Source organism: Lethenteron reissneri, chromosome 39 (assembly GCF_015708825.2).
Source record: "Lethenteron reissneri isolate LAM-NWPU_2019-01 chromosome 39, ASM1570882v1, whole genome shotgun sequence".
In the NCBI taxonomy this organism is placed as follows: domain Eukaryota; kingdom Metazoa; phylum Chordata; class Hyperoartia; order Petromyzontiformes; family Petromyzontidae; genus Lethenteron; species Lethenteron reissneri.
Window position 1 is genome coordinate 2,309,900 of NC_083817.1, and position 24,511 is coordinate 2,334,410.

The following is a 24,511-nucleotide window of genomic DNA, read 5'->3' on the forward strand; positions in this document are numbered from 1 at the left end:
GGGTCTCGATGGGGGGCGGGGGCAGCGGGGGGTGGCATGCGGAGTGGCGGTGGAACTCACCATGCAGATCAGACACTTGTGTTTGTCTCCTCGTTTCACTTGCCGCTCCAGGTCGTGGATGCGAGTTTTCAGGGCGGCCACGACGGCCCCCGACACTTCGTCACCGCGACCCGTCCTGGGAGTGGGGGGGGGGGGTGGTGGTCAAGAGGGTGGGGGGGGGGGGGTCGCCGGAGAGACGCTCAGACACGGTCGCTCTCGGCGGAGAGACCGGTCCCGGCGAGGACTCGGCGATGGTGCCGCCGGTGCCGGCCCCCTGCCCAGAGGCCGCCGGGCCTCCCCACGTGACCGCCACGCTCGCTCCCCGCCCGGCGCGTGACGCTGCATCGATTCGCCGGCGAATATTGTTCATCTGCCGTACGGCAGCCGTGTCCATCCGCCGCAGGTTGAGGGGCTTGCTGTGTGCGGTGTGGGCATTGTCTGACCGTACTCCGCCACTTTGTTCAGTGTGGGTCGGTGTAGTTGGAGAGGAGGGGGGGCAGGGGTCCAGGCTGGGAATCAAACCAGGGTGGCCGGGTTCTTAGCACTGTGCCACTGTGCATGAACCACTACACCACCGCTCCTTCCACCGTCTCTGAATGGCAGTCACCACAGCTCTGCCACGGACTCTCGTGGTTGCGCGGGAACGCTGCCGGCTGGCGTCGACGAGGTCGGCACCTTCGCCAGGATGGGCCTGGCAACGCTTCCCCGCCAGCGCCGTGGCTCCCGAGTGCGAATGGGGGGGCTAACTATGGCGGATGCCTGCTCTCCCACTCGCTTTATTTCCAACTACATTTCCCGGAATTTCACGAAAAAAAATGTTTCGCACGTCCTAGTAAACAACAGACGGCGCCGCCTCAATCAAGGCCTCACCTCCATCACGCCGGGACGTTCCAAAACACGGCGCCGCGATGTTTCACCGGTCACGCTTTTTGTTGTTTTTACTTTACAGCGCCGCGCTCTAGTGGTTCAAGGAATCAAAGCCCCCTTTTTTTGGCAAGATATCCCTTTTTGAAAAATGACACCTCGCGATGAGTAACAGTCCTTTTCTTTACCGCGACTGAGTTTTTAAAAGACAGGTCGGGTTGCGAGGCAGACGGAATTTATCAAAATTGATTTATACGCGCTGCGTAACATTTCACGGCGCGATACATCACGCGGCCGCGCGGTGTGGAGAGTCCTGCGGAGCAGCAGCAGCAGGAGGAGGAGGAGGCAGCGCGTGGTTCTTAATAAATCAGTCACCTCGCTGGCCCGACGTGGAGCTGTCAGCGCGAGCGGAAGCCTGCACTTTAATAAAGCCACCGCCGCAGCCGCCGTTCATCAAGCGGTGACAAACAGCTTATGCAAGTTAAATTAAATATTACAAACAAATAATTAAATTACAACAACAAAATCTAAATAATCCCCTCGACTCCGCAGCTGTACGGAAAGCGGCCTGTGAATAATTACAATGGTTTTTTTTTTCGTACCAAAAAATAAACAGAACGTAACTGGATTTCCCTAATTTCAGATGTTTAATGTTTCGTTATTCTGCGCCGCTTAGCCGCGCGCCGCTCGTCGCGATCGGTACTGGCACGGCTTCCCGGTAATGTGCACGGCACTCACACGCGCTGCTTGATTACCGCTAATGAGCAACAATTAGGTAAATCCTGAAACCCCTCCACGCGCGCTCTTTCCGCACGATCACGGTTCCCGTCTAATTGCGCCGGCCCGGGATAGAGGCCACGGGCCAAATCATGTGCCGGTGGTGACGATGGCCGTGGGCTCAGGGCCCAGCTGCCAGACTGACCTCCCCCGCCCCTGCCCTCCCCCAGGGTCACGCACTCCAGCGGAAGGCGGCTACGTGACGCCACCGACATGCCCGGCCAGGGCAAGTCAAGTTTATTTGTTTAACTCGGTAAGAACTCAAGAGAGACTGGGATGAGTTTCATTCGCCGGGTCAGCAACTGACCTGCTACGCGGACACAAGGGCGCTCAGCTTCCAAAATCCTACCAGACTGGGCACATGCAGGGAGCAGTTTGGTCGCGGGAGTGAACTGAACAGCGGAATCGCGCGCCGGTTGCAATGCCAGAGCTCTTCCCGCTCGCGACATCGGGCGACGGCCACGACTTCGGAATCTGAATATTTATTTAGACTGGAGGAACCCGATATCACTTCGCGACACCTCCTCTCCCGCTCAGCTGCATCTCACACCGTGGCTCTCCGCCCGCCGCGACGGTTCCCGCCCGTCAGCGGAGGGGCCACCCCCCCCTCTTCCTCCCCTCCCCGCGTCCGACGAGCCGCTTCGCTTACTTGTCGCCGTCCCCCTCCGCCGACTTGTGCTGCTCCTGCGCGGCGGCGGTGGCGCCGTCTCCCTCGCCGGCGCTCGTGGACGGGGTCTCTGCGGTCACGCAAGAGGACGAGGCCGCGGGTGTTAATATGCGAGGCCGCCCCGGGGCCGCTGGCGGCAGGGCAGAGCCAAACCGCTGGAGCCGTGCACTTTTGAATCGAGATTGAAAACTAATTTCTTCAAAACTGCTTGTTGTTGTTGTTGTATCTGGTTTGTTGTTCGCCCCCCCCCCCGCACCTCCGATTATCACGGTTGGCTTGGTACGGTGCGAAAGAAGTTAAACGTACAAACTGTAATTTCCTGAATGCTCCTGGCCCGAGCGGGGGACCACTAGCTCCCAACGAGTGCTGCCAGTGCACATTGCAGGTTAAAGACGCGGTCACTGCACGAGACTCCCTTAATTGCATCCTCGGTAAACTAAACAGCTAGGGGCCATTGTTGGCAGTAGCACGCAAGCTTGAATTTCACCCGCTTCCCAGGTTCATCGTTATCCAGGCCTCACAGCGGCAGGGAATGTCACAGGCTGAGCCCTGTCTCAGAGCAGAGAGAATGCCTTGCAGACGGATATCGCACTCCTCACTGCTTGATCTCCTCCATAGCGTGCACACTGATCACCGTCCAAAAACATTATTCATGATGAATGTGGTCCATGTGCTTTTAATTCTTATACATATGTTACAGTTGCGTGCTGGGGTGAGACAATGAATGAATGAAGGAACGAGCGCTGAGTTGCAAAATAACGTTTGTGAGTGCCGATAAACAGCGCTGGATTTCAGGCTGCGACGATGGGATGGTGCGGGTGTGGGGGGGGGAGCCGGAGGTGTTGGCTGGTGGTGCAGGTGAGACGGAGGTGAGACGGAGGTGAGACGGAGCATTCCGTACCGTCGCTGGGCCACGTAGCGGCCTCGGAGCCGGGGCGCGCGGAGGGAGCTGGCGAGCCGTCCGCACTGCGGGGAGACGAGCGCGCGTGAGTCACGGCGCGGGGGAGGAGGGGAAGGGGGGGGGGCGCGCGGGATAACGCCGGGCTCTGCGGGCGCGTACGGAAACACAGGTGTCGAGTGCGCGTGGCCGAGACGGACGGCGCTACAGGTGCGGTCGCCCGCCTTGCGCCGCCGCCGCCGCGATCGCGCCACGTCGCTCACGCGCGCGACGCGGCACGGCGGCCCGGCGGCCCGCATCAGGGCCGCCATTGTTCAGAGCTGTCGGCGCGTGCCGTAAACAAAGTTCCTCCGCCGCGTGTTTTTATATCAGATTCGCCCTGGGATTGGACCGCGGGCTCGAGTTTCGTCGGCGACTTTCGGCGGGCTCCTTGATCGCTCCCCCGCCCCCCCACCCCTCGCGCGCAATCATCCGCAGGACGGGCGACTCGTTCAGCGCCGTCCCGCGCTCGCCGTCGCCGCCGCCGGGACGCATTAACACCTGCCGGGGACACGCATGACGGCCGGCCGGTCGGAGCCGGGAGACGGCTCCCACGGCACGGTCGGCCGGCGATGCGGGTGCCGGCGGGGGCGGCGCTGCGGTGCGAGTGTCGCGCCCGCATGCCGCCGCTCCGTGGCTCCCGTCAACAACGCTCGGGGAAGCGCGGAGCGCGCCGCACGTGGGAGGTGGGGGGGTGGGGGGGGTGGGGGGGTGGGGGTCCCGCTTCTCTCTCACAGACGCGGAGACGAGCCTTGAGGAGAGCCTTTGGCCGAGTCGTTTTGTGACTTAAAACTTTTATGTTCCGCGTTACTTTATTTAACGGCGGGATTTACCACCGAACCACATGGGCCGAGGGAATCCCTCCCTCTGAATGGAGCGCTCATTCGGGCACACTTTTAAATTAAATTTCAAGAGGCAGCTCGGATTTTTGATGAGCAGCAATTTCCGAAACCTCCCCCCACCCCGCCCGCCCGCACCAACTCATTTAATATTAAAATTTAACTGGTGTCGGAAGGCAATAGAGCTACAAATTCACGAGTGTAGACCGTCGCGAAGAGAGACGCCGTGGCTTCGACAAGCCGTCTCAAAGTCGCCCAAAGTCACCGCCCCCCCCCCCCCCCGCGTGGCCACGGCGACTCCTCTCGTCCGCACCGCTGAGCGCTCGGACCGCCCTGCGTTCCCTTCAACCCCGCGTCGCACGCCGCAACCCCCTTGCCAAGAGGAGACCTCTGATCTCAGCGTACTAACAACTGTTCGAAAATAAAATACCGAAGAGAGTGTATCGATACTTCTTGCTGAGCAGGCATTGTAGCACACGATGCAATATATATACACGGATATATGTATCTGAGTGCAAGGATGGCATAGAGCGGCCTGCGTGGGATGACTCGGGAGTGACGCTGGCGGCGCGCCGCTCACCTGGCACCGGCGGGGCGAGGGCTCTCGCGCGCCGGCTGCTCCCCGCCGCCGCCTCTGTCCCCCGTGCTGCACGGGATGATGTCCGATTCCGAGTACCTGGAGCGTCGCGTTGTCAAGGAAGCCTTGCCAAACACTGGCTCTCCCCACCGAACTCTGCAGGGCCTGCTAGTGCTGGTGGTGCTGGCAGTGGTGCTGGCGGTGGTGTTGATGCTTGTGGTATTAGTGGTGGTGCTGATGGGGGTGCTGTTGGCGGTGGTGCTGCTGCTGGTGTTGATGCTTGTAGTATTGGTGGTGGTGCTGCTGGTGGTGGTGGTGTTGGCGGTGCTGCTGCTGGTGGAGTTGATGTTGTTGGTGCTGGTGGTGACGGGGTTGGTGTTGATGGGTGTACTGGTGCAGGTAGTGTTGGTGGTGCTGCTGGTGATGTTGGTGGTGGTGCCGCTGGTGGTGGCGGCAACGGCGCTGCTGCTGGTGCTGGTGGGGGTGCGCCGTCAGCGGAGGGGGGTGGAGGATACTGTGGCTTGCCGTAGTCCAGCGTGTCGTCCCCGTCCACGTCCAGGTCCGCGTCGCTGTCGTGGCCATCGAGGCGAGCGCCGTGCAGCGCGGACAGCGCCAGCATCGGGTGAGCGCCTGCCAAGACAAACGTCCCCCAGGTAGCCTCAGGCACAGATTTTGGGGCAAGTGCGAGCGCCTGCGAAGACCGGCGCGGTGTGCAAGGGGGGGGGGGGGGGCGGACTGACCAGAACCACGGCCCGGCCGCCTTTGTCTCCCCAATGCCGATATTTGTTTACACACTGCATCTGGGTGGTCGTTTAAGGCCGAGTCAACGATAAAGGAAGGGTGCAGGAAAGGCCCAGGTGGCACTTGGCACTGCTGTGTCCCATGGCCGGCAATCAAACCCAAGTTGCCAGGTTTATAGTGCAGTGTGTGAACCACTCTACCACCATTCGCACACACACATGTCATATGTGCGTCCGCACACGTGCACATACACACTGAGAAACAAACAAGGGAGCGACCCCATCATACGACCATATGGTGAACACCATAGCGTCATGCAAAACTTAAATTTTTAACTTCCCTTAATCCACTGCGTACCATAAGTCTGTGCCTCCTCCACGCCCCCCCCCCCTCCCCCCATCCAGCAAAATCACAACATTTCACTAGCGCCCAACACACACGCACGCATGCACGTACACACATACACGGACACAAACGCACACAGACACACACGTACACACACGTGTTGGGGGAAGTGCTGTTAACGAGCACGCACAGACACACACGCATGCACAAAGACAAAGAAAGACACACACACAGACGCATATTACACGGGACACAAATCGGAAAGTGCAACTCCGCGAGGCGGCTGTGCCCCGGCGCTGGGACCGCGCGGGGGCCGACAGATTGACAGCGGAGTGGGCCGCGAGCACACGCTCGTTCCATGAGCGAGCGGGCGGGCAGGCGGGCGGACAGGCGGGCGAGCGGGTGAGCTCCATCTCGGACCATTATGGTGAGGGATCGCACCCCTCGTTGTGGCCCGAGGTCCAATTACACACGTCCCTGGGCCCCGCGGCCATCCTGACAAACGGCGACACTAATTCACGGTCGTATTTAAATGGGACGGCCCGGGGCGGGGGGGCGGTGTGCGGCACTGCCCGGTCAAGAGGGCCTGCCGAAAACCGCTCCTTCCCGGCCCGAATCGCTGCTAATTTGATCAATGCATCAGCGGCTTTTCGACCGCCGCTGCCCCAAAGCGTTCATGGATCACGAGGCTGTTAGCGCACCGCGTGCGATGTGGGGAGGTGACTTTGCATCGATCGCGCGGGTGGCGAAAATAACGTCCTCCCCCCGCGACGGCGAGGACGCGGCTGTCCTCACCGTGCGGATTCTTCCGGGAGTGCCGCTCGGATCCCAGTCTCGCCGGGGCGGCGGCAGCAAAACCGCAAGGGGAGCTTTTCTTGGGTTTTTTTTTTCCTCTTTCTCTTTTCTCCCCTCCGCCCGGCACGGCCGCAGCGGGGATTTAGCGCCCGGGCGGGAGACGCGGCGCGCTCTCAAAACACTGCCGCCATCGGTAATCAGGAGCGGCACGTGACTGGGGGCATTAAACGGAAATCGTGTAAATGCTAAACGTGTCACTCGGGGGAGTATTTATGCCGTAAGTGACCTGCTGAGCGGCAATCATATTTGGAGGGTGGCCGTGTTTTAGACAAATTGCCGTCTGCACTGGCGGCACGACGGAGATTGTTCCGACTGTAATCTAATCATTCTCCCGACTCGTGATGAAATAAGTCTATACAAACACGCCGCGACTCGAGACACATTTAACATCTTCGCGGAATATTGGGATCCGCCCGCAAATGGGGATTCGCGGCCGCTTGCCTGCGACGCGCCCTTTCGCACGGGACTTAGGCCACATTAGTAAAAAAAAACGGAATTAAATAAAATTAAATCTGGTGTCCGCGCATCGCCCTTGCACCGAAAATCGTGGCGCAAATAAATAAATAAGGAGGCCCAGAGCGGTGGCTTTCACCTTGCTGTCAGCCCCACTCTAAGCCACGTCCACCGCTCCGCCTAAAGAGGAGCTGACAGGTAATCCAATCCCCACAGGAAAAGGTCAGCAGCGCTTTAAATGCCTTTCAATCACCGCCCGGGGAGCGAGCGAGCGAGCGAGCGAGCGAGCGGGGGGCAAGAGTGAGCGGCGGTGGCGACGGCGGCGGCGACGGTGCTGGCGAGCGCGCGTAGTGTGCGCGCTCACGCCCCGCGCCCTCCCACGACAAATCGATGCCGCCGCTCGCGGAGTGGGGACTAGCGAAGACTCGTGAGCGGGCGGGCGAGGGAGCGGGGGGGTGGGGGCAGGGAAGGGCGCACGTGCGTGCGTGCGTGCGTGCGTGTGTAAGTGTGCCGATAGCGGTGACACCCGCCGCGCGGTGACCCGGGGCCTCGCTATTTACAACCGCGGACCCCGGGCACTGAACTCGGCCGAGCGCCCGCGCTGCCTCGTAATCCCCTTTCGCCGAGCACGGCCGAGAGCGGCCGTGTCGGCGGCCGTGTCAGCGGCACTCGCCGCCAAACTTTGCGATTATCCCCGACGTTGGCGCGTCGAGCCGCGGGAAGGCAGCCGGCAAATTACATGGCCAGAAATCCCTCTCCTATCCCCCATCGGCTGCCCCTACCCGCTACCGGAGCTCTCAATTTTAATGCACAGCTACGAATGCTACAGGCATTCCCGTTAAGGTATAATGGTACAAGTTAGCGGAGTGGAGTGGAGTTGGTTCTGGTCGTTCTACGGTTATGGGAACTGTGCGGTGTCAGGAGAAATTACTGTGAGAGGAGAGTTGCGTGTCCGGCGGTCACAGCATTTGAATAAACGTCGGCCGACTAAGTTGAGCGAGGCCTCATTATGTCTGGAAGAAACCAGTGACCTACCTTTATTAAGATGACCTTTAAACAACCTCTAACCTTTGACTGAGGTAAAAACAAACGGTGGAAATATTTCACCATGATTCATTAATGGGGGTTTTTACGTACGTACAAACACTCTCTGGCCATTCCTCCGAGTTCGAGTCGATAGTCAGGAAGCGGTTGGCAAAATGCGGCAAACTCGAGGCAGCAATTTCGAATTAAAGCTTTCGTGACCGCAGGGATTCATCTTCTTGGTTCTTTCGGTGAAGTCACGTAGAATGGAAATAATAAAATAATATAAATTAAACATAATAAGCGGAGGTAAACTCGAGAGCCTTCACGAGAAATGTCCAGGACTTCCAACGTGAACGCGTCTCGTGTAAATTACCTGGGGCACAAACGACTCAGGAGGAGCGGCATCGCCCTGGGAGTGGAGAACTCGGAGCACTCAAACACGGCAGGCGATGACGCCATCGTACGCAGAATCAGAATACCGATTGATACTGGAGGAATCCGTTGCGCTACAAAGCTCTTTTTTCACAGATGTCCAGGCGATGACGAGGAGATTGCATCACGCGCTTCCGACAGCGCACGCTGCGTCTCGGCTTCCCCCTGAGATGCGATGGCTATCGTGGTAGCACGAGCGAGACCAGACCCCAGGCGGCCGCGCGTCCGAGACCTGTGCTCGAGACGCGAGCGTTTCGCTCCGCTGGACGATTGACAGCTCCGGGCACGAGGCTCTGCGCTGCACTGTTATCGGCTGTCACTCGCTTTGTGCCAGTTCTGCTGTCGCGTCAGAGGCGACAGAAGCCTCGCTGGGAATCCCACCTGGTCAAATAAAGTCTATCAATCAATTACCAATCGGTCAATTAACGCCTCTGCGCGTAATTAATCGCAGCCAATTAACGCTGCTCGCCGGGCAGAGGCTCCCAAGACGGCGAGGCCCGGAGAGGGAGGCTCGGGGGGGGGGGGGAGGAATTGGGGGGGGGGGGGGGCACGGCCCCCCCCAATAGGTGTCGCTCGCCCCGGCCTGACACCCCGCTCCGTGGAGACTGCACGGAGGGGGCACCGCCTTCAGGAGTCCAACGGGAGACACTGAGGGGGGGGGGGGGGGGTTGGGCTGCTGACAGAGCCACACCCCCCGCCCTCCTCCCCCACCTCCACCGATACCCCTCGGGCGACAGCCGTGGTGGAGCAGGAATTGACAATAAGTGACACGCGCTTAAATATTTGATGAGCGGCCTAAATGAAACGGCACGAAATCCTGCCACTGTAATTAGGACGCGCAAGACGGAGAGGGTGCACATTACGGTTATTGCCCTCGCGGTGGCCGTGGCGTTTGTGATGCCGAGTGAGTGAGCGAGCGTGCGAGCGTGAGCGCTACCGGGCGGAGGAGTGGCACTCACAACAACGAGCGGAGCGCCGGGCGGCTAAAATACAGCGGGGTGGCACGGTGGGGAGCGCAGCTGGTGCATCTGTCAGTCATCTCGGCCCGTCAACCCGTAACACCTGGGCCTGTCCCGTGACCTCCTGCCAGCGAACCTCTGACACTTCAAGGTGCACATAGCCTGGCACAAGCACCGTGGTCGCGAGCGCCGCACTCTGGACTCACCTTTGGCGGCGCCAGTCGAGCAGTGGCGGCGCGGGCAGTCGCGGGGGCCGGCACCACTCGAACTCGTCGTAACGATGGTGGCCTCCTCCCACCCTCCGCTCGCCCTCCGTCTCCATCTCCTCGTCCTCGTTGGCGAACGATCCATCGTACTGCTCCGGCAGGCGGCGGCGATGACAGCGTAGCCGGCAGCCCGGACACAAACGGAGTTCGCGTTAATGCCGGCACAGACACGGCAAACGGTGACGCACGGGGTCAGGCTAAAGTCGAGGGACCGCACGTGGCCGAATGAAATGCCTCTCATGCCGCCGCTCGGGGCTTCTGGGAGCTGTGCCCAGTACTTTGCCGTGTACACACGCACGCACAGCCACGTACGCACGCACACACAAAGATCTCCAATTCATCCTTAACCACCTCTTGGTGCACATGCTGTTAACGAGCAGCTACGAAGGCGTGCATGTGGCAGGCGAGCGGAGTGGATGGCCAGCACCACGCACGGCCACCTTTGTCTCCCCTCTGCTGATGTTTGCACGCTGCACTTTGGGGAAGCCCATGGACCACCACCGCTCCCCACACACACACACAGTGCGCTAACCACTACCCCACCGCTCCCCACGGACACACACACAGTGCGCTAACCACTACACCACCGCACCCCACACACAGTGCGCTAACCACTACACCACCGCTCCCCACACACACACAGTGCGCTAACCACTACACCGCCGCTCCCCACACACACACACACAGTGTGCTAACCACTACACCACCGCTCCCCACACACACACACACAGTGCGCTAACCACTACACCACCGCTCCCCACACACACACACAGTGCGCTAACCACTACACCACTGCACCCCACACACAGTGCGCTAACCACTACACCGCCGCTCCCCACACACAGTGCGCTAACCACTACACCACCGCACCCCACAGACACACACACACAGTGCGCTAACCACTACACCACCACTCCCCACAGACACACACACACAGTGCGCTAACCACTACACCACCGCTCCCCCCACAGACACACAGTGCGCTAACCACTACACCACCGCACCCCACAGACACACACACACAGTGCGCTAACCACTACACCACCACTCCCCACAGACACACACACACAGTGCGCTAACCACTACACCACCGCTCCCCCCACAGACACACAGTGCGCTAACCACTACACCACCGCACCCCACAGACACACACACACACAGTGCGCTAACCACTACACCACCACTCCCCACAGACACACACACACAGAGGCGCACGTTCCCTCTAACTCCGCGTAGCGGTCGGAGAGGGAAAACTTTGTGCAGCAGTCGGCACCGCCTGCAAGGCTCCAAGCGAGACCCCCCCCCACTCACCACCCCCCCACTGACCACCCCTCCCACCACCCCGCCCCCCTCCCCAGCTCGCTGTACCTGCCCTTCCTCCAGCGGCTTCTTCCTCTTGTTCTTCCCGATGCGAGCTGGGGGCGACACGCAGCAGAGCGGCAGAGTTACTCGGCGCCTCAAGCCACCGGCGGCGTCCCTTGGAGATGCGAGACGTAATGAGTCGGCACGGAGACATGAGACAGAGTGCAAGGCGGTTTGTGGCGCTTACACAAATACAACTTTCCCAAGGTGTATAATGATCGCACGTGTTTACATATTCAGGCGCGCACGCAAACACACACCAAGGCAAAGATCCTCCGCATAGCCTTAACAGCCTTAACAGACTTTTGGGGCAAGTGCCGTTAGTGAGCACCTATGAAGGCCGAACACATAGACACACGCACAGACACACACACAGTCACACACACAGACAAAGATCAAAGATTCCCCGCAAGTGCTGTTAGCGAGCACCTATGAAGGCCAGAACGGTACACGAGGGGGTGGGTGGCCAGCACCACGCCCGACCACCTTTGTCTCCCTAGTAGCAATGTTTACACACCGCACCAGGTACTCATTTGAGGCTGAGTCGACCTAGGGGAGGCCTGGGACCGGTTCAGATAATCGTCACTGGTGTTGGCCGTGAGCGGGAATCGAACTCGTGTCGTCGGGTTCATAGTGCAGCGCGCTAACCGCTGCACTATCGCTCCCCACACAGACACACACACACACAAACACACACACAGACACACACACACAGAAAGGGAAATGCAGTGGCAGTGACGGGGATGCTGGCAGTGTCACTAGGCTTTGGGCTGCTGCCCCCGTGAGCCCCCTCCCCTTATCCCTTCGCCCCTGTCCCCCACGCCCCTCCCCTCACCCGCGGTCTCCGCTCCCCGTGATCCCCGCGCCCGGCGGTGCCAGACGGGGGGGTGGGGGCATGCTGGGTGGGGGGGGCCCTCCGCTTTTATTCGAGCGGCCTGGGCTTAGTTAGGAGACTAACGACGCAGAAGGCCCCTTCTTGCCCTCGTTGCTCATTTGCGCCGAACCCGTGAGCCACCGTCGCTGCCACCGCCGCCAAAACCTCAACGAGCCGGGGGGGTGGGGGGGGCGAGCGACACGCCATTAAATCCTCACCGACCTAACGGGCGGGTCGGCGACCGCCGGCTACCCCGATGTAAACGGCCGCCGTGACCGGTCGCTGCCCGGGCCGCGCATAAATGATTCAAAGTCGGTTATTTCCCTACAGATTGCCCCCCCTCCCCCACCATGATGAGGGGCAGAAAGATCGATGCTAAGTTGCTTTCCGGCAGATTTCCAGTCCTTTTTGGAGGGGTGAGGGGCGCTGTCGCCGACGCGATCAATAGGCAATATGAACTGCGTCGCGCCTGCCCCGCGGAAAGTTTAAGGCGGCTCATTAGGCGGTGTCGATACATCTCCTCCGGAGCACCTCGCGGCACCGACGTTGATAAGCGTCGGTGACGCGGCGTCGCCGTGAACTCCGCGGTGCGTTTGGCGCGCGCTGGGGGGGGGAAGGGGGGCGGCCACGGGAGAGGGAGCAACTTTTGTTATTTTTGTATTTAAATTGGGCAAGTAACGGTCGCTTTGGCGACCTGCGACGATCTTGTTTTGTGCTTTCGCGGTTTCCGCGCGTTCCGTTCCCTGCCCGCGCTGTTGCCCGTATCGACATCTGGTAGAGTTCAGCGTCAGCCGCGTGGGGATTCGAGGCGCGTCTGTGAGGAATCGAGTCCAGGCTGTTGCTGCGGCGGCTGCAGCTGACGGCCAATGAGCAGGTTGTTGTTTTTTTGTCCACGCCGACAGCCAAATCGGTTTTTGATTATTCGGCGCGGCCGTTACCTCGCCCCAGAAACGGTAAACCGACGGGCAACAACAGCTGCATTGGAACTTGTTTTTTTTTAATGAATAAAGTGAAGTATAAAGAGGACCGCAACTTTAATGTGGACCTGCATCTCGTTAACGTGGTCACGGTGCCGGCGGTAATGGGGCATGAGGGCGGCCGTAAAACGCCCCGGCTCAACCGGCTCCGCCGCCGACCTTCAGCGAGTGGCACCCTCGGCAAAGGAGCCGCGCCGTGGCGCCTTCGCGAGCTGCCGGGCACGCGAGGCGCCGCTCCACACCTCCACCTGTCCCGAGCGAACAGAGGACCCGGCCCACGGAGCCGGGCTGGGGCGGGGGAGGGGGGTACGGGGCCCACCGGCTGCGCGCGCCGCTGCCTCTGCCTCGCGGGATGAACGGCCGTGCCAGGTGTGAGGGATTACGGCTCGGCCGCACGCTCCGACGGACTCGCCCGACGGGTGGCGGGCGCCAACAGCGACGGGGGAGGGGGGCGAGGGAATGCGACATCCGGGTTTTGCACCGCGAGTCCTTCGGCGCGACATCCGACGTTTCGCACCCCGCCCCCATCCCACCGACGCTCGGCCCCTGGCGCGCACGACGGAACGTCGGACGCGGCGCCTGGACGGCGCGCGACAAGCGGAGAGAGGCTGGTGTCCCTGATGGTGTCGGCACCGGGGACCCACACGCCAGAGGTGGCCGGGCGACTTAGGGCTCAGAAACGCTGAGCCAGCAATGCCGAGATCCTCGGTTTCATGTGTGGGATCAACTGCGTGTGGTTCTGCAGCGAGATAATGGTCTCAGCCAGGTCACCAAAGACTGCACAAACAACCCTCCCGTGTTCAATTTAATATTTCACTGAATTAGGCAAAATTATAGCTCTGCTAATTATATTTTCGCGCGACTACTTTTTCCTGAGCAGGGCACGTGGAATAGCCCCTAGTCTGTAGACCTCAGCAGTAGTTCCATGACACCTCCTTCAGCGGACCTTTTTCACGCAGGGGGCGATGCACTGCTCTCGAGGGTGTATCTGTCGCACGACCGGGGTGAGAATTACAAACAACAAAACGAACTGAGGCCGACGCCGCCGCTCACCATTGAGTCTTGACTGGCGGTTGGATCTGACGCGCAGGAAGGTCTGGAGACAGAACACGCACGCAACAGGGCAGCAGCGTCAAGAGCCGGTCCGCCCGCCCCGCGTGCTCGTTAATGACACGGCGCCTAATCGAGTTACTCCCAGCGCAAGTTTCTGACAAATTCTCATCGAGCGAACGAACGAGGGGCGGTGGCGGCGATCGCGAATCACGCGGCACCGCGGAAAGCGGCGGGAGGGCGCCGGCAATTTATTTCCGCTTCGTTAGACGCGTTTGGAGGGATAATTGTTCGGTAATAAGTGACGTCCCTTGTGAGCCGCGGGACGTAGCCTCGTATAACCGAGTCAGCGTGAAGTCCGTGAGTTTAAAATTAACCCAGTGCCCAACGCTTCGAGATCGTAATAACTGCGCGGCTTGTTTCGCAGGAAGCTCTTGACGGTTCGCCGCTGTTTATAAAACTGGTGTTGTTTTTACGAAATGCGATTTATTCAATTAATTTGTTTTGCATACGTGCGCGCGGACTGAGGCTGCAGTCGGAGGTGGCGTCGTACGGCCCAGCGGTGCGCCATCGCTCAATAAGTGGTTAATTAAAAATAATAACAGAGCTCCGTGGTTTTTGTTTGCAGTTGCCGAGAACGATCGATGCCGTGCGTCGAGGTCCTGTTTAAGCGGCCACCCTTTGCTGTTGTTGCGCGCGATTATTATGGGGGGGGGGGGGTTCGGGGGGGTGGGTGGGGCGGAGGGGGTGGAGGATGAAAACGATTGTTGGTGCGCCTCTGCAAACATCTATAATTAATAACGGCGTGCAGCATCGCAGTGGTGATTGACTACAAAAGCCAGTTCACGTGAGTCTCCGTTCCGGGGATTCGAGTGGCGGGGGTGGGTGGGGGGGGGCACCTGGTAACGATCCGACAGCTGAAGATCCTCGGACGAGATGGGAGACAGCGACGGGATGTCCCCCTCTCGCCTCCTGTCCGACGACGAGCACGGAGACAGCTGCGGGGGGACACGCGCTCAGTTCAGCGTCCATCTCCGACCGCTCTTCCTCCTGAGCTCGTGGGCGCCGGGGGCGTCCGTGCCAGCGTCAAGGCCGGACGCGACGCATTCTGACGAGCGAGATGATGGTGAGCACGTCACCGCCGCGCCGTGCCCGGCGCGAGGGTCTCCGCGCGTTGATGACCAATGCCGAACGGTGCGACCCCTTCACCATCGCCGACACCACGGGGGTAGTCCAGGCGTGCACGGGCGTGAGTCTTGTGATGCGACTCGGACTCTGCACGTGCACTGTAATACTGTGTGATCGCGGGTCTCCCTCAAGCGAGAGACTTTTATTTCCAATAGGTTGCGGCCTTTTTAAAATAAAGTTGACAAATCAATGAATGAATGTCCACTGGGCGGGTCAGAAGCCAAGGGCCAGGTCGTGCGGCATTGTGCCTCGTGTGCGACCGCCCGCTGTAAAGCCGCACGCACAGGCACCAGCACGCGCATACGCACACACACTCTGGACGTCACTGATGAGAAGTGAATTAATTTATGGCACGTGCATCGGGGTTAACGCTTGAGTACAATGCTGTCATCAACCATTGATTGGCAGCACCGGGCAGCAAGAGGCGAGAGATGGAGCGCGATCGCGAACACACGTCACCGCGCGTAGAGGACACACGTGGCTATCGTGATAACAGCACCCCCCAATCACCGAGTCGTCGGTCGAAAAGAGGGCAGCCACGGTGAAGGCCGGGCGGGCTCTCGGCCTTCACCGGCGTCATGGGTGGTCGGGCACGACGTGGCCGGAGGGGGGGGGGCGGGAGTTGGGGGGGGCGGGATTTGGGGGGGGCGGAACGACCCCGGAAGATTAGGGTGAGGCTGAGCGCGACCCGCGATGATGAGACTCATCCCGCCGAGCAGCGGCAACGGCCACGGAAACCGGAGCGTCTGAGTGAGCGGCGGGGGGCGCGGGGCCGGGGGGGGGCAGCGGTTGTGATGGGAATCGTCGGTAAAGCTGCTTGCGATGCGCGAACACAATTTTCCTAAAAGACTGCCGCGCTCAGCCGTGGCTACCGAGCGAGCGACATGCGCAGGGCGCATGTTAATGTTGAGAGCCGAGGTGCGGGGGGGATAGAACAAAATTACCGTTTTGAACATAAGTCGAGGCAAGAGCTCCTGTCTTGGCCCCTTGACACTCGCTAATAATGACGACATTATTTTTAAATCCGCACGCCGCGCCGGCCTCCTCATGCAAATTAAATTCGGACTCGCCGCGCGGGGGACCGCTTCAACATCATTTAGAGCGTCGCTAATTAAGTTCGGTAATTAAGACGGCTGATAGAGTCGGAGGCCCCTGCGTGCGCTCTCCTCGCTCGTTCCATCGAGCACGGCCAAGCGTCCCTCCACTCCGCGCGCCAGGTGGGCCGCTAATTCGCACGCGATGAGCGCCGCCCCCCCCCCCCCCCCGCCTCCTTCCCACTCAACATCGTTCAGCCTCAGCGGCGACGCTGCTGGCTGCGCCAACGCACGCCCCCCCCCCTCTCCCCCCCCCCCCTTGCGAAAGAGCGATCTATCTGTGCGGAGCTTTGAGTGTTAATCCCTTGTACGAGTGGTGGGGTTTCACCGCGTACTCCAATTTCCTCCCACAAGCCAAACACTTACGAGGGGGACTGGACGAACATCCCACCCAGCCAGTGCACGGCGCGACCGAGCGAGAGCATGCCTCGAGACTCGGCGAGCCTCTAATGGGGAAACAAACGACATTATTGTTGTAATAACAACGTTATTATTATTATTGTTGCAGCCAGTCTCCAAATGCTTCGGGACCATCGCACGTCCGGTTGGGGACGCACGTGCCTGCCCCGGTGAAATCTCAGCACTTAGCGGGAATTTGTCAAGAAAGTCACAGCTGCAGCGGTCACTTTGACAGCCGTGACCCTCCAGCCGGGCGGCATCATCGCCCCTTAATCCCTCCTCCACTTACAGCCCACAGAGAAAATCCCCTAAACCTGCGCGGGTCGCGCCCCCCCCCCACACCCAAGTGCCCCCCCGCCCCGCTCCCCCCCACCGTCGCCTCCGCAAGCGAGCGGCGAGCGTTTAACCCCCCCCCGCCCCCTCCCCCCCACCACGTCCGCGGGTTTCCCGGAGCCCTCTCACGCGGCCACCCACAGGCCCGGCCACACCTGCTCGCCGCCCTCGCCCGGCCGCGCCAAAGCCAAAGCTAAACAGCGGGACTCGGGGCGGGCGGGCGCGGACACGCGCTCGCAGGCACGGGCCGTTCGCGCCCACCGCGCCTGTTTACGTTCTCGGGGTGACGGAGACTAAACACACTTACCGGGCCCTTCGCGCGCACCGCGCCGGGACATCTGGACGCGAGAGCGTCGAACGTCTAATTTCCCAGGTAGGAAGTCTCCCGTTATCCCACCGTGGGGCGGGGGAGGAGCGGTGGGGTGGTGGGGTTTTAACAAAAGGCTTTCACGGGGATTAGGCGGAGGCGTGGGATCGTGTAAACACGGGAACTCGGGTCGAGCTCCTCCAGAGTTTTTGCCGAATTTCCGGAAGTTGGCCGTCGTGTTAAGCCAACACACTCTCCTGCGCCGAGTAGTGGGGGGTGGGGGGGTGGGGGAACGACTCCCCGTTGATTCCATAGAAAGTTCGGAGCTCGTCCCGGGCTCAACCGACGGAACAAATGATGCACCAGCAGCGGCGAGGAGGAGGGAGAGCAGGAATGCTTTTCCTGCGTCGAGATGTTTTATAGGCAGAGCCGCTACGCCGCAATATTAAAGCATTCCAAAAAGCCCACTTCACTCATCCATCAGGATTTGCAAAAAGATCTTTTGTTTTTATTCTTTTTCCAAATTTAGCATTTTACCCAAACTCACTTTGCGCCAAGATAGCGCACTCACGCAACGGCGCCTTTGATCCGCCCGCGGGCTCCGGTCGTCTGAGAGGCCCTCAGTGCGAACCCCCTTTCATTGGCGGGCTCCAATCCCCGCTCGAACTTTGTGATCAAACGAGGGGCACTCGAAGCTTCCCCCTGACAACGGAGAGAGCGTTCGTCGCACGGCGGGAGAGCAGCGTCTGAACTTGCAACTCCGCCTAACGTGTAATATTGTGTAACGTGGGTGGGCGGGCGGGCGGGGGAGGGGGGGTGTAGGGGTGCGGGTGATGGTGAACGGGATTCAATAAATAAATAAATGTATCATAAATTTGATTGCATATTACAAAAATTGGATTACAAAAATCTGGAATAATTCTCAGTTGGAATCGTGTCTTGGAAAGGTGGGGGGTGGGGCTGTAAATCCCCAGCGGAGGCGGATTAATAACCAACGCAATTTTCTAATTACACTTTGACAAAGAACACACAGCGCACAATCAGCTCAAGGCAGGGCCATTACATCATCCGGGTAAAGAAGACGAATTAAAAAAAAATGAAAAACAAATACTTTCCTATTAATTTTCCGATGGCAGGTGGCAGGGGACGCGGCATTTTGTTGAAATTTTTGGCTCAATTAGGAGTGTGAAGAAAAATCTCCGGGTACGGCCGCGCAAAATCAACCGCACATGCGGCCACGCCGGCGGAGAGGGCCTTTACTGCGCCACTTTGGAGACCACTAACAGGGCGAGGCGCACGAGGCGAGGAATGTTTTTAATGCGACGCTGACCGTGCGAGCGAGCGAGCGGGCCACCCACCCACCCCACGCGGCCGCGGCGCAGCCCACCTGGCCGAACATCACACCGCCGCGCTCCGTCCCCGGCTAGTCCGTTAGCAGATGGTTTCCACGTTGGCGGCGTTCGGGCGTTGCTCGTCGGGCAGATGGGAATTCCACCGCGGAGGGAATTCAAGCGGGGCAGGGCGAGGCGGTTGCGATTTTGAGCGTCTGATTTTCTAGAACTGGGGGAAACGAGCGTCGTGCCGCCGGGGATGGCGGCATCCCGACGGGAGGTGGCATCGCGACTTCGCCGCGGAGTCGCGCTCGACGCCAAAACTCCTCGGGGGCACCCTCCTCCTCCGCGTGAAGCGCCCACGAAAACGCAGCCACCGCTGCGATTTCACCTCCGCTTTAACGGCTCGGTCGCTAAACATTTTCAAGATGTTGCAAAAGCCTCGTTTAACGGATTCCAGTTTTCGACCGTTAAAAGTGCGAGAGCTTAAAGAGAACCAGAACGCCGGGGCGATGTGCAGCGGGCGATCCCCGCTCACCGGGATTCTGTTGCCCTCCCGCAGCCGCTGAGTCAGCTGGACGCTACTACGACTACTACGGCCGCCACCGACGTGCCTGCGGGCCGGGCCACGCGGACGCAGATGGAAGGGTCACGGCGCAGTCAGGGTCACGCAGGTGGAGAGGGAGGGCGACCTTCACAGCGTGCGGCAATGGGACTGATGTGCGTGTGTGTGCACGCGCGGAGGTGTGTACGGTGTACACATGTGTGCGTTGCGGTGTGTATGGTGTGAGTCGTGTGTGCGGATTGCAGTGTGTATCATGTGGATGCTGCGTATGATTGAAGGTGTGTGTGTGGTGTGTGTGTGTACGTGCTGTCGTGCGTATGGTGTAAGTGATGCGAGTGATGTGTGTGTGTGTGCGTCGTGTGCACGCCCTCACTCGGCTCGCCATACCTTGCTGTGGCCGAGCAGCAGGGGGTCCCTGGACAGAGGCTTCTTCGCGCTGGGGGGCACAGGGGAACGGAACATTAGCGCCATCACCTCCGCATTCGCAAATCACCTCCACAGCGGGGCGCATGACTCTACTCGCTTCAAACGTTGCTTTCATGATCTCTTCTTTTCCCCAATTGTGCCATCCGTGTCACGTCATAAAATGAAGACATTTCGAGCGAGCAGCGCATCACCCTGTGTCAAACAGAGTCCGTGAAAGTTGACGTCACAGAACTACTTCTGGAATCACAGTTCACCGGCTGATGTAAATCAAGGCATCTCTTTAAATTCTGACAGCTTGAATTTAGCCAAATTGTCTGATAAACCAGGCTCTCAGTGGTGCCGGCTCAGTGCTCTGACGCAGAAGTCACGTGACCAACTCGCACGCAATCGCTTTTACAGGGAGACTCGAGCATCGACTAAGACTACGAGACCAGGTGACACCCCGACTCCTCTCTCCCTCTCTCACGAAGCGTTAAACAAGCGTGGCCAAAAACAACACGTTCCCTTTCTCTCCACGGCCTTCGTAATTCAGAGCCATCCCTCTCTGGTAGCATGCAAGTTACGGAAAATTCACAGGTGCCCTCGTTCCTGAACGCGGATTAAAGGACTGCGCGCGCCGCACACGCTAAGCAGGCCGAAGGCCCAGGATGGCGGAAGGGTGGAAGTGGCCCAACCTTGCCACTTTCCGCCGGTGCCACTCTCGCCGGCGCCAATCGGTGGACTCGATTCAGACTGCCGCTGGCTGCGTGGCTAAACGCGAGGCGGCCGCGGTTCGGCGCGCTTGCCCGCCGGCGCCGCGAGGTTACGAACGCGATGCCTCCGTCGCCGCCGTCCGGCTGGAGAGGGGCACGGCGAGCACGGTAGCCGTCGTCCGCTGGCGCCAACTCCGGGGGGCGGGTGACGGACGGAGGGACGGTCGCAGGCCCCTCGCGAGCGAGCTCAGATCCGGCGCTGGCCAAACGCAGCGCGATCGTTCGCGGGCGCTTGGCGCGCTTGCAGGGGGACGTGAAGGTCCAGTTTTATTTAAAATGTTTTGTTTTAAGCGCCTTAGAACGCAGAGTACCGAGTAACGCAACGTGCGGAGGGCTGGTAGGACACGCCGCCACGCACGTGCGTGCGGGAGGTGCCCGTGTGTGTGCGGGAGCGATATGATTATACGGGAAACGGGGAAAGTTTATTGCTACCCCCCCCCCCTTCCCAAATGCAGATATTGGCCGTTAAAAAAAGTTATGGCAACACGTGCAAAAGAATAAGGCGGCCGTGGCCGGCGCAAACATTAAGTATATAAATATATAACAGACGTTAAAAGAATTCCCTGCGTCCCGCAAACCAGATGTGAAGAACGAAGGCCCGTGCACTGTCACCTTCGTCTCGTTAGGGCTCCGTTTGCCGACCGGCGAGCGCCGCCTCACCCCCGGCAAAGCCGGCCGACCGCCCCGTCCACGGAGAGAGCCCCTCGACGTACGGCGATAAATCCGATTCCGCTTTATTCGATCAGATTTATCAAGCGCCGCCGCCACCAGGGACCGCCCCCCCTCCCCCCCCCCCGTTCGGTGGCCATCGATTCACCCGGGCGGAGCGCTCGCCGCCAGAGGACCGCTCAACGACGGGCGGTGCTCACTCCCCTGCCCGGACACCCCCTCCACCCCCCCACCCCGAGCAGTCCGACAGACACCCATCAAGATGGATAGGGCCCGTGGTAAGCGGGAGATTCCACGGGCCGCACGTTATGCGCGGTCCTTTATTAAAATTCATAGCTCCGTGGCAGCGACGGCGGTGGGGGTTGGGGGGTGGGGGGGGGAGGTGTAAAATTAATTTTTTTGTGGCCACCGGGTGGCCAGAAACGAATGGCGCAAAGCAAATTCCTTTCAATCTCGCGCGTCAAAAAAAATTTAGCTCATTTTATCTGGCTTTAAAACACGGCGGGCACTCGCTCTGCGGGCTGCCATTGATTTCTTAAGCACCATTAGCGGTGGCTCGCTCCGGGATCTGCGCGCGACAGAGAGAGGCACGGGGGGGGGGCCCTCCGCGTTTAAACTCGATAACGCGCCGACCGCCACTGCCACCGCCCGCACAAATAAACAAACCCGGCGACGGGGGCGGGGGGCAGCGTCCAGCACGCGCCGGTCACCGCGCCGGTCACCGGTCGAAAGCGGCGAGCGGCGTCGGCCGGGTCGGCGGGGCGCAAGGGGGGGGCGAGGGGGGGGCGAGGGGTGGGCGAGGGGGCGATGGCGGTTTGGGATTGGGGGGGGGGAAACGCCGGCGCTCTCCCCCCCCCCCCCCCCCCGTCCATCAATCACGGCGGCGCGGCCCCCGGGGAGACGGCGCGACACCCGGCTAATGGCGCTAACCCGTGATTAGAGCTCCGCGAGCGGCCTCACCTCGCTGGCGAGCGCCGTCTGAAAGGGGTCTAGCGCGCCGCGCCGCCCGCGCAGCCCACACTCGCCGTGCGCATTATGGGAGATCTACATTGCCAACACGTACCGCTCGCAATTTTAAATGCGCGCTCATCTCTTCTCTCTTCTCTCCATGGTGTTTTTTTACAATATCACTTTTGTGATCAGACGTTGAAATGTGTATTATTATTTTTTTTCGGTGGCGGTGGGTGGGGGGGGGGGGCCCAAAAATATAATGGAATTTAAAATGATGTCGGATAAAAAATAATACTGGACCTATATTACATTTTTTTAAGCATGCACACGACAATATAGATATATAATGTGCGTACATATGCTAAATGGGTACGATATAATATTAATGATTTACGACCCGTTGTCAATCCACTACTGAATAAGGGCCTCCCACACACCGTATCAGTAATGGGGGTGGGGGTCGTTTGACCATACTTCACCACACAAGTCAGTGCGGATTGAAGCGCCGGTTCTGACATCACTCGCCAAATGATGGCATTTAACTCAGGTGGCCAGGTTCATAGCGCGGTGCGCAAACCGCTCGTCGCACATACATTACAATACAATATTGAATACGCACAACGTGCATGCTAAACATATGGTTACCATATACTAAATGCATCCAAAATGCAGACCGGATACTAAATATAAATATAGAAATGGTCGTACCACCTGGCATGGGGTGGCCAGGTGGCAGCTCAGCGGTAGGCAGCGAGCTGCTCGCAATCGCGAGGTTGCGAGTTCAATCCCAGGGTTTGGGGTGGAGAGGGGGAGAGTTTGAATTCGGCTCATCGTCCCTCAGGGATCAATAGAATGTGGACCCCGCCTCGTGGAATTTCCACAACCGGCTCAGAGCTGTGGGCAGAAGATGGCCACTACCTCCAAACTCACTCGAGCGGGAAACCGCTTCGATATACATTTGTGCAACAGACGCTGTGCCGACTACATCCACAACACACACACGGACTGTGAACACCATCCGCTGAACACATTGCCCATCCCACGTGCGAGAGTGTCGGTGGAGCGCACCCTTAACTCTGCCTCCTCGGCGCATTCAGATTCACTTGTCTCGCGCAGAGCAGTAATATAGTCCTAAGCCACCCATTGAACGCGCTACAATGCCTTTTGTACAACGCACACAGGCGGGCCGCTCCGCGCCGGTGAATGACTCCGTGCGAGACGGAACGAGAGAGGAGACAGCGGGTGGCGATGATATCTGGGTGGGGGGTGGGTGGGGGGGTAGATCTTGCGTTTAGCCCGTGTGGCGAGCGCCTTTGTCTTTGGGTTAAATCTTCGACCGCGGGGAAACATCCCGGCCCGTCCCTCTCGCGATGACTATCGGCACGAGGCCACCACCGCACTACCCAGGCGTGGTTATTAATTGCCTGATAATCGCGTTCCTTTGTAGCTGCGAGCCGATAAGATTGTGACTTGCTGTGTCTTTTTTTTTGACCGAGGCTTAATCAGCCACATTATCGCTGCCCCAGAGCCCCCACCCGACACCGCCCCCCCCCCCCCCCCCACTCAGAAATTGTCGCTAATCATGACGGACCCGACTCGGCGGGCCTCCTTATCTCGCCGCGGCAGCTCCGCGGGTCTTTTGTCTCCTGCGGGAGACACCACGGGGGCGGCACTGGCCCCGGCACGCCGCCGCGGCACGCGTCCCACCAGCCGGCCAGCTGACCGGCCAAGGCGGCAAAGCACGGCGTGGAAGGCGAAGGGGGGGGGAGGGGTAAAGGGGGGGCGAATGGGGGTGAGAGGGGGGGCCCGGTTTATCTCTGCGGCGCCGCTGCCATACTAATGAAGGGCAAATGACCGCCAACGCATTCAATCAGCGCGGACGCTCCGACGGGTGATCGATGAGCAAACCTGACTTCCGTGTCCCCGCGCCGTCCTCCGCCGAGGTTGGCGTGCGCGCAAATGCCGCCCAATAAATTATGCGCATCCATGAACTTGTTTATGCGAGCCGCCACCGCCGCCACGCTCCCACTCATCGCCCCTTTGATGTCTCTCTGCGACCGGCGGCGAGCGACCGGCCGCCTCCGTAATGCACCCTTCACTATCCCGCGACGGAAACTTGTTACGTTCAAAGTGCCTCCTCGTAGAACCCTCCATTTAGATTGTCTGCCTGTGGCGCCGTGATCGCGTGCAGCCCAGCAAAGTGCACGCGCCGCATGCAAATTCTAAATTGTGTTTAAATCCCGTGCAGTGTTGATTCTTGGCCTCGGCGACGAAGCCAAGGAGGAAGACTCGAGGAAGAAAGTTAAGCGAGGAATAAATGGATCTGTCACGCTTCTGATAGGGGGCACGGGACGATGGGACTGTGTCGTGGAGGGTGGGGAAGGAGGGAGGGGGGGAGTGGAGCAGAGTGCAGGGATGGTTCTTGAGGGATGTGACGGTGGGACACGGTGGTTTAG

At 59.8% G+C, this 24,511-nt stretch overlaps 1 protein-coding gene across 1 annotated transcript in view; it reads right to left on the reverse strand.

The window, feature by feature from the left end:
* LOC133352070 (E3 ubiquitin-protein ligase RNF220-like) overlaps positions 1 to 24,511 on the reverse strand; it is a 119,090-nt gene that overhangs the window by 6,875 nt on the left and 87,704 nt on the right. Inside the window, 11 exon segments of the mRNA XM_061567809.1 lie at positions 61 to 175; positions 2,330 to 2,417; positions 3,249 to 3,313; positions 4,704 to 4,799; positions 5,216 to 5,330; positions 9,718 to 9,730; positions 9,732 to 9,866; positions 11,146 to 11,192; positions 14,044 to 14,086; positions 14,940 to 15,038; positions 19,645 to 19,693. Of these exon segments, the coding sequence (XP_061423793.1) occupies positions 61 to 175; positions 2,330 to 2,417; positions 3,249 to 3,313; positions 4,704 to 4,799; positions 5,216 to 5,330; positions 9,718 to 9,730; positions 9,732 to 9,866; positions 11,146 to 11,192; positions 14,044 to 14,086; positions 14,940 to 15,038; positions 19,645 to 19,693 (865 nt within the window).